Here is a 10,329-nt window from a genome sequence, read left to right as displayed (position 1 = left end):
ACATGAAATAACATATTGTGACACAATAAAAATAATACAGATAGAAATTATAATGACAAACACAGAAAAATTGGTAATTAGCTTTTTTTTTTTTTTTTTGCATAGAATTCTCTGGAGGTTTAAATTAAAATCCCCGCATATTATAAATAAAACTATCTTGAAATTAATTTTGTTAATATTTGACATATTTTTTAACGAAAGACGCATATTGTATCTAAATAATAATGTCGAGGTTAGTTAAGAGTTGCATTGTCCTTCATATAAATAGACAAAAACTGAATTGGATGTTTATTGTAATAATAATAATAATAATAATAATAATAATAATAATAATAATAATAATAATAATAATAATAATAATAATAATATCCAGAAAAACAATGAATTAGGATCACAAGTTACAATCTCGAATCTACAAAACAAAACAAAAAATGAAAATGGATTATTTAGGGGAAAAAATAAAAAGAATAGAAGGAAAAGAACAAGGGTAGGAAGTACAAGTCAATCCAACCATTCCACTATAAAACTTATGATGTATGCAAATCATCATCGAATATATAGGATCAGTTGCAAATTCTTATCTTAAAATTGAAAGTGATCAAATTCAAGTGTCCTCAAGTAACCACTTTCCGTTCCTACTACTTTAGTACTTTGTCCAGTTGTGAAAGTGTGGTCACAAGAAAACAGTAATACAGTATTAGAGACCGGAAAGTGGAGGATCAGTTTAATCCAAAACAGATATTTTTTATTTTTTATAGAAAAACATATGTTCCATACAAAATTAATAAATTATTTTTTGTACAACATATAACTCAACACATATATTCCGAACTGTGAACAAGAGTAGAGTAAGATAGAGATATTTGATGGATAGAAGGGGTTGTTACAAGGAACTGGTGCCATTTGTGGTGCTTGTGGCGAATGAATGCAGCAACACAGGCTTGTTCACTCTCTTCAAAGCAGCCAGCAATGGAGGCATGAGCAACTATGTCTTTGTTCCATATGCTTATTCTGTTTCAACCATTGTACTCTGTCCTATCACTTTCTTCTATAGAAGGTTAGTAATTAGCAACAAACCCTCCAAGAAAAAACATCAACACTTGATGGATTTATATGAATTCATCTTGTTTTTGCAGATCAAGAGTGGTTCCTCCACTGAGTTTCTCAATCATTTCCAAAATTGCCCTTCTTGGGGTCATAGGGTAAGTCAACTATTCCTATATATACCTTTTTCTTTGAGTTGACTTTTGGAATTCACCATCATTAAGGCTCTTTTCACCCTTAATTGTTGTGAATTTTTTGCAGATGTTCATCACAGATGCTGGGGTATGCTGGAATTAGTTACAGTAATCCCACACTTTCCTCAGCTATCAGTAATCTCATTCCTGCTTTCACCTTCATACTTGCCATCATTTGCAGGTTCCTTTCTCTTTCTCAATTTATGGATTTACCTGTACAATCATCATTTGCTGCTCAAAGGTGTTTCAAAGAAGAAAAAAAAATGGTCAGAAAATAAAAATCAGTCCAAGTCAAATCAAAGTTATCTTATTTTGTATTTATTAATTACAGTTGGAATAAATTATCAATATTAGATATATAAGTGATGTACTTGTAAATACTAAGTATGCCAACGAACTATAACTCAAATAGTATAGTCTCTCCATCCTCACTTAGAGGTCTCGGATTCGAGTCTCACTCTTAACTTTAGAAAAAAATGTAAATACTACATATATGAAATTATAAATCTTAAATAAGGTAACTTTGACTCCCTAAAATTATCGAACTTTCCATATTCTTTGGACAACAAACCCCGCCAATCCCTCAAGAGGAATATGAGAATTAAAATGATGGTATTTTAATTTCCTGAAATTAAATTTACTTGAGAATAATTTTTAAAACTTTGAACCAAACATGAAAATATAATATTCTCATTTTAAAATTCTTAGGAATTATTTATAATTTTCCCAAACCACACACATCCTTAAGGTAATCTTATACATCGATATTATATTTCAGTAAATATTACAAGCCAGTGCTTTATTGAAAAAAACAATTAAAAATTGACTAGTGTTAAACTGTTAGCTCAAATGTAATACAAATACAAGAGGAAAATTGTCACAACAATTTTTTTAAACCTTAGTGTGGTTGTCATATTACCCTGAAATTATGATTGCAGACTGCAATTAAATCATGTTTGGCATATAAGAAAGTATTTGATTATCAGAAAGATTTAGAGAAGTATATGTTTTCCATTCATAACCTTATTGCAATTACATGCAGGTAATAATTTCTTTCTGAATCACTGTCTTAGTATCTTACCCTATTATCCATTCTTGTTCCGTGTTATGTTTGTTTTTCACAATGCTATTACTACCACAACTAAGGATGGAAAAGATAGATGTAAAAACTAGAACAACCCAAGCTAAAATTGTGGGAAGCATAATATCAATAGGAGGTGCATTTATAGTGACATTCTACAAAGGCCCATCCATCATTATTGCTGATGATTCCCCTTCTCTCCATCTTGTTCAACGATTAAATGGAAACTTTGAATCAGTGGATACAAATTGGGTCATTGGTGGTTTTCTTCTCACAGCTGGCAATATCCTACTCACACTATGGTTCATTCTACAGGTACATATACTTTTGTTAATATGAACATTTTAAAATACATCTTCTTAGACGTAGGATAGTATATGTGATATTGTGAATGTCACATGTATGATGGGCCAGTGGTTCAATTAGTGAATTGAATTTCTCCTTATTATGTCCTTATTTTCTGAACTTTATGACGATTCTATGATAATTATTTGACAGGTGGAAATCTTGAAGGAGTTTCCAGATGAGCTATCTATGGTCTGCTTTTACAACTTGTTTGCTGCCATATTTGCATATGCTTTTGGTTTAATAGCAGAGACAAATCCAAGTGCTTGGAAACTAAGACTAGATTTATCATTGGTCTCCATAGTTTGCATTGTAAGATTCCTGCTGCAAATTCAATTTTCACCTGAAAATGAAAAAAAAAAAAAATCTTAAGCCTTATGCAAAACTGCAAGAGTGTTGATGATGATACATTTTGTATATTTAGGGAATATTTAATAAGTTCTTGAGCAGTGCAATATATGCATGGGGAATACACTTAAAGGGTCCTGTATATGTAGCAATGTTCAAGCCACTCTCAATTGTTATTGCTGTTGCCATGGGTATCATGTTCCTTGGGGATATTCTACATGTTGGAAGGTAATTATTATGTTCAATTTTATTTTATTCATTTTTTTCTTTTTGGAACATGGTGCTTAAGTAAATAGAGAAGAATTCCATATAAACAAAGCAATTTATATTCCCTACACTTACCAATTTTGTGTTTGAATTTGATTGGAAAAAGAAAAAAATGCTACTTGCACACCAAAAATCAGCTACTAAGTATATGTGTATAAATACATTTATATTTCAATATGTATTCGAATAGATGGCTGATTTTTTGTATACACGTAGTATTATTGTTTATAAAATCATCAAAGAATGAACCAGAATATGTATGTTACAGTGATTTCAAAGAAGAATGTTGAGAATATGTTAGATTAACAACTAAATATTAGGCCAAAAATAAGGCCGTTGATATAAAATTCAAAACTGTTATGCGCACATTACAGGCATTTTGAGTTGGTATTTTAAACCCAGTAAAAATGTATTGGAAACTTTGCATCAGGCAGAACTCATCCATAAAATTTTCACCTCAGTTTTTAGCCAACATATCCTTAAGCGAAACATTGGTGAAGAATCCTTCATGCACCACTCTGCTTCTTGAATTGTTCCCATATTTCCCTAGTTGAATATATAGAACTGCCAATGAAGCTAAGCAAAATCTTTTTTTTTTTTTTTTGTATTTTTTGGATGGGGGTGTTTACTTCTAAGAACTGATACCTCAAAAAGAGTTAATTGTAAAAACCAAGAATTTATTTTTTCCCTAAAATATATATCTAATCGAAATATGCCTGGAGATACCTACTCCTTTTTGGTTTTTTTTTTTTTTTTCTTGTGATTTTTCACTGATCATATAGAAACTTTCTACTGATTCTGAGACATTACTGTCACACACACATACATAAAAGAAAACTATAATATTATATAATATGGAAAGGGTTTCAAGTATACCAGAAATATTAGTGCTTCAATAATTTTAGCAGTTAATCTCAGTCATAAAATAAATACATAGGTGAAATCAATGGCTAAAATCACTGGAACGCCATTATTTCCGGAATACTTGGAAAATTTCCCATAGTATATGGCTATTAACCATTTTTTTTTTATTTTCATAACATGATGGTCTCTGAATTATGCAGCATAATTGGAGCTACAGTAACATCAGTTGGATTTTACACTGTAATGTGGGGCAAAGCAACAGAGGAGAAGGAGGAAGAAGTTGTTGGAAGCCATGAATCACCAACTAGTGAGCATGAGCATGTTCCTCTCTTGCAAAGCTGTAAAACAGTAAATTCTCAAAAGAATGTAGATGTAAATGTATAATAGACATAAATACAGCTCCAATGAAAGCTGTTTAAATTACAAAGACAGTGTATACCAGAAACTTTAACGTTGATATAGAAAACAATTACAAAGACGGTGTATTATCCTTATTAGATAACATAGGATAAGCTTCAACAACATATAACTGATCCCATGCAATTTTCCTTTTTGAGAAAATTACTCTAAAAGATCATTAGTATGAGTTTTATTAAGAAAGATTGGTTAAAATAAAATTAAAAGAAAACAAAAATTTATTAAGTTAAAATAAAACTTTTTAAGTCATAAGTAATTTATTTACTCATTACTAGCTAGTATAAATTAAATGAAAACGAAAATTTCAGCAAAAAAGTTTTCATAAACGTTTTAATCTAAGCTGCTAAACTGACCAGATTCATGGGTTCGTGGCCATAGCTTTCTGCCAGAATATTGAGTTATGATGAACTCTGATGTTGTATGCTCAAGGACTAATTTGCATATTGTTAAAATAAAAAAAAATATCGTTTTATTATCATGAGTAACATAGGGTCAAATGTAAAATTGAAAGACCTGCAAATAAAATTCTGCTTGACCTAGTGCAATTAGAATTTGAATTTATTAATTGCTTATTTTGTACAGGATGGACAGTGGTGAAATTCTATTTTTGTGGAAAGTAATGATCAATTGAATAATAATACACAAGAATTAATTAAATTACTATAAGATCATATTACTCCTGTTGAAAATAATGAACGAAGGTCAAACAACTAAAGCAAATGATGCACGAACACAAGAGGGAGAACAATAAGTGAATCAAAGCGTACAAAAGAAAGCTTGGAGCTGACACTAATCAAGGAACTAAACATTTGTATGATCATATTAGAATTATTTGTCCGATTCGTACTGTGAGGAGACCAACGGAGTCAAAATTAAAAATGATGCACTTGTGTAGGAGTAGAGGTAGTAGGAAAGTCCGAGTCACTTTTGGTTAGACACTTCCATTGTTTTGCAAAGTTGCCTTTGTGAGGTATTATCTTCATTTTAATTATTTTGATTTTAGTATATTTGTATATTTGCAATTTTGCATAGTAAATGTCATGATCATTGGTCATTTGCAAGGAGAGTTCATTCCAGGAAGAGGAACCACAGAGAATATTATCATTGCTCAAGAGATTATGTACTTCATGAGGAACACCAAGTCTCGAAAAGGGACCATGGCATTCAAGATTGATTTGGAAAAAGCTTATGACAGGGTAGACTGGTGTTTTCTGGAAGCTACTTTGGTCCGGTTTGGGTTTCCAAAGGCTACCATTGATCTTATATTGAATTGTGTGACTTCCTTTTCGTTGGCAGTTTTGTGGAATGGGAACAGGCTCCAAAATTTCAATCCGAAGAGAGGGTTGAGGCAAGGAGATCCTATGTCTCCTTATCTATTTGTACTCTGTATGGAAATGCTTGCCTGCTTTATCTCTCATAGAGTTTCCCAAGGTTTGTGGAACCCAGTTGCGGTTTCTAGGAATGGACCACGACTCTCTCATTTGATGTTTGCAGATGATCTTTTGCTTTTTTGTAAGGCATCAAAAGCTCAAGTAATAGAGGTCATGCATTGTTTGGACTTGTTTTCTAGAGCGTCAGGTTTAAAGGTAAATCTTCATAAGTCAAAGGCCCAGTGTTCCAAGAGGGTATCGGAGAGGAGAAAAGAGGTTCTCTCAGGGGTCTCTAACATCCGGTTCTGCAATGATTTGGGTAAATACCTGGGAATTAACATCGGTCATGCCAGAGCTTCCAGGAAGACGGCTCAGGAGATTATTGAAAAAATTTCGAGAAAGCTCTCCAGTTGGAAAGGACGCCTACTGAATAAGGCAGGGAGGCTTTGTCTTGTTAAATCGGTTATGGCCTTTATCCCAGTTTATGAAATGCAAATTTCTCTTCTCCCTAAGTATGCATGTAATAAAATTGATTCCTTGATGAGACAATTCTTGTGGAAAGGCCAAGCGACTGGAAAAGGGCTGCCTCTGGTCAGGTGGGAGGTCGCCATAACTCCTAAAAGGCAGGAGGATTAGGTATTAGGGATACTTCCTGTGCTAACATGGCGCTTCTGGGAAAGTTGATATGGGATTGTCTAAATAATAGTGAGAAGTTATGGGTGCAGGTTCTGAAGCATAAATATCTCAGGAATCAATCTGGAATGAACAGAAACAGTAAAAATTCTTCATCGGCTACCTGGAAGAACATTGTTAGTGCCTATGAGCATCTCAAGGAAGGGCTTCATTGGAATATTGGAGATGTCCACAAATCAGTTTGGTATGATGAGTGGACTCCTTTTGGTAAGCTTTGCAACCTTGTTCCTTATGTACATATTTCTGAATCAGATTTCATGGTGGCTGACTTGTGGAAAGGGGTGTCTTAGGAGGTTGATAGTCTTACCACGCCTATTCCGCATGAGATTAAGCAGTTTATTTGTGGTCTGAGATATCCTAGTTTGACTGAGTTGGAGCCACAGTGGGAGTGGTGGCCTGCAGCAACAAAAAAGTATAGTGCAAGGGAGGGTTACAGATGGTTATTAAAGAAAACATTAAATTGGAATGCCAACAGTAATTGGAACTGGTTGTGGAACACAAACATTCCAGAGAAGTTCAAATTTACTATGTGGCTTAGCTTACATGATGCTCTACCAACTGAGACCTTTCGATTCAAGCGGCATTTAGCTTCTTCAGATATGTGTAAGAGATGTAACAAGGCGCAGGAGACTATGGAGCATTTCCTTAGAGACTGTGAACGATCAAAGGCAATCTGGTATATGTTGGATCCTAGTATCCTGGACTCGACGGCTGGTACTGCTCTTGAAGAGTGGTTTCGGAAGGCCTTGGCTAACAATGAGGCGTCCTTTGGTGCAGGGCTTTGGTGGGTATGGAGACATAGGTGCAATGACATATTCAACACTGACAACCCTTGGACAGACCATAAGGTTGTTGCCTTGGCCAGAATTACCGCCAAGGACTTACAGGTTTACAGGAATCGAAGCAATGCCTTTAGGTCTCTCCGAAATTGCCTGTGTTGGGAACCACCGGTAGGCAATAGTTTTAAAGTTAATTGTGATGCAAGCTTGTATATGGATTCAAATTTAGCGGGATTTGGGTGTATTATTAGAGATTCTAAGGGAGATTGGATCTCAGGCTGCTCTGGAAGCATTCCCCCTTGGTCTATAATCAGATGTGAATTATTTGCTGCTTGGAGGGGGCTGGTTTTAGCTTGGGATTGTGGTTTGAGGAATATTATATGTGAAACAGATTGCCTTGACATTCTGCCCATCATGCATGAGCTTACAAGTGGGTATCCATCTGAAGTAACAGATTTGGTTCACAAGATTCAGGAGCTTTTATCTCGTCCTTGCCTTGTTCACGTTGAATGGGTGTCCCGAGAAGCAAATAAAGCTGCGGATTGGATGGCTAAATATGTTGCCAAGAGTAACTCTAATCATGTTATTTGGTCTGAGCCTGGTGTTGATCTCCAACGAATCATCCGCTCGGATTTAGAATAGTTTTTGCTTTGTTTCTTTCCTTGTTTAGTCACCAAAAAAAAAAATAGATTTGTGTGTACATGTGTCACATACTATGGAGATTTTTAGTGATACTTCGACTATTGTTAAAGAGATAATAATTTAAAATTATTTTATTTAATTTAATATTTATAATTTTATATATTTAATATCTAAAATTATATATTTATTACATTTAATATTATGTATTTTTTTTAGAAATATATATAATTTTTTTAAATTAATAATATTAGAGTCTATATTTATAGATAAATGTCATATTTAAAGAATTATGTGCATTCATATTTTTATTGAGATATTTAAAAGCTATATTTAACTGCTGAGATTCTCTTTTAAAAAAATAATACAAGAACGTTTATTTAAAATAAGACGAGTATTTTCATTTAAAATTTAAAAATCTAATTTACATCTATTGGTATTAAGTTTAAAATAATCAATAATGTCCCGTATCCATGTAATTTTCCTAATCAAATCTAACCAAGTTATTTTCCTTCACCCGTCGCGCCACCTTTTCTCTCATACTTTCGTAACAAACTTTTAACGTAAACCTCTTTAATGTGAAGCTTCCTCTTCAATGTAAAGCTTCTCTTTTTCTTTGATTTTTTTATTTTCTTTTTTGTTTTCTTCTTCGTATTTGTAATTTTCAGATTTTGATCTGCATTTGAATAGCGTATCAAAATAATGAATGATTCAAGTTCAAATCAGTTGAATGAGAGTAATTTGGATTATTCTTCTGAATCGAATCAAGTGGACGAGGTTTGGATTATTCAATTTTGAATTGAATGGAATGAAATGTTGATGAGTTTGGAAAACTCTAAATTAATATTTGTGATGACTAAATATTATTAAAATAACTAATTACAAAATTATTAATTTGATTTTCATCTAACATATGTTAATTAATAATTTTGTGTTGCAGGTTTTATATTTGGGCCGAACAGAACAAAAATTTTAAAGCAAGCCCATTGGAATAGTTTTTATTCAACTTTGATGCTAAACCATTGTGATAAAAATGGCTGAAACAATGTTTTTGATTTATTGGGCCAGAATGAGTTTTAATACTACAAGCCCATGATTGTTTCTCATGCTTGATCCGAAAAAAAATCATCAGGAAAGCAAATGTTATCATTTGCCTTATGCCCTTCATCGGATCTCATGGATAAAATATTTTTTGGGCCAGTTGTGATTATCAATGTTACAAGCCCAAAATATAATTGCTTGAAGGCAAGCATGTTTGGTCCGAAATCATGAAGCAAAGAAAATAAAGCTTCATTTGCTTCCAACGGATCCAAGAACTTTACCATGCAATGGATTTCAAATTCACTCAATTATCGTTAATAGCATGGGAACTATGAGAGAGAAAAGGAGCGACATGATTGATGTGCTCAAAACTACACGCCACTCTAAGAGAAGTAAAAGCACTTTTTCACTTGAATTGATTAACTCATTTAATTACTTTCCTTCCAAGTTTATTCTCTCTCATCACTTTCCTTCTCTCTTTCGGTCATTAACCAGGAAATCATGAAAGCAAAAATGAGCTACCGAAGTAAAGGAAGAACACGCTACAAGACCATCATGATGATGGCAAGAAAACATAACAAAATAAAAGTATGTTGTGGCTGAGATTTTCACCAAATATGGTTAGATTTGGTGAGGTAATCTCGAGCTCTTCATACCAAAAAAAAAGGTTGAAGAAGATTTCGGCCAACAAGGAAGAGATTCTTGGAGGCATGGCTTGTCTTTGATTCTGCTCAACCACCACAGGAAGTAGCTAGAGTGGCGAAGTGATGGTAGAGGCAGAGATTGAAGTCATCATCATCATGAAGCATCAAGGGCCAGAAATTCATCTTGGAGAGCAAGCCAAGGATGGAGAGCTCGGATTGATGAAGAGTGATGACCAAGGAAGGACTAGAGGTAATTGCATGTTGGTTATTACATGGTTATCTCTTCTCTCTCTGTGTGGCCGAACCGGATCTGTTTCTTGAAGGAAGAAGAAGTTGGCTTGGGTTTTTGGCTTCAAGTGTGAAGGCTTCTATCTTCTATAAAAAGAGAGAACAGTCACTGTTTGAAGCAAGGAGTTAGAAGTAAGCAGTGAGAGTGCAAGGCACTGGATTCTCAGAGCTACCTAAGCTTACAGATTTTTTTCTCCTTCAATGTATTCTGTTTAGTATTTTTCTGTTTAATTTTGTCATGTCTTGAGTCTCATGGAAAAAGGCAAACAGTGAGGTTTGTATGAAAAAGTCATAGAGCGGAAAAAGGCAGAGAGT

General features: G+C 33.6%; 1 protein-coding gene across 1 annotated transcript; it reads left to right on the top strand.

The window, feature by feature from the left end:
- Positions 1 to 498: 498 nt before the first annotated feature.
- Positions 499 to 4,619, top strand: LOC107643996 (WAT1-related protein At5g40240-like). Its single transcript, XM_088487939.1, has 7 exons — positions 499 to 1,057; positions 1,137 to 1,202; positions 1,306 to 1,419; positions 2,385 to 2,634; positions 2,818 to 2,976; positions 3,089 to 3,240; positions 4,344 to 4,619. Exons 1-7 carry the CDS (start codon positions 867 to 869, stop codon positions 4,525 to 4,527), a joined length of 1,116 nt encoding a protein of 371 aa, XP_088344065.1. The 5' UTR covers positions 499 to 866; the 3' UTR covers positions 4,528 to 4,619.
- Positions 4,620 to 10,329: the final 5,710 nt, after the last annotated feature.

Source organism: Arachis ipaensis, chromosome B5, assembly GCF_059453495.1.
Source record: "Arachis ipaensis isolate K30076 ecotype BB chromosome B5, ASM5945349v1, whole genome shotgun sequence".
NCBI lineage: Eukaryota > Viridiplantae > Streptophyta > Magnoliopsida > Fabales > Fabaceae > Arachis > Arachis ipaensis.
Note: the sequence above shows the minus strand (reverse complement) of the source record. Positions and strands in the feature narration are given on the sequence as shown.

Excerpts from the sequence above, each read along its gene's own strand:
- LOC107643996 (XM_088487939.1), top strand. The coding sequence starts at position 867 with ATGGATAGAAGGGGTTGTTACAAGGAACTGGTGCCATTTGTGGTGCTT. Across the intron at positions 1,203-1,305 it reads GCCCTTCTTGGGGTCATAGG|ATGTTCATCACAGATGCTGG; the intron begins GTAAGTCAACTA and ends AATTTTTTGCAG. Across the intron at positions 3,241-4,343 it reads GATATTCTACATGTTGGAAG|CATAATTGGAGCTACAGTAA; the intron begins GTAATTATTATG and ends TGAATTATGCAG.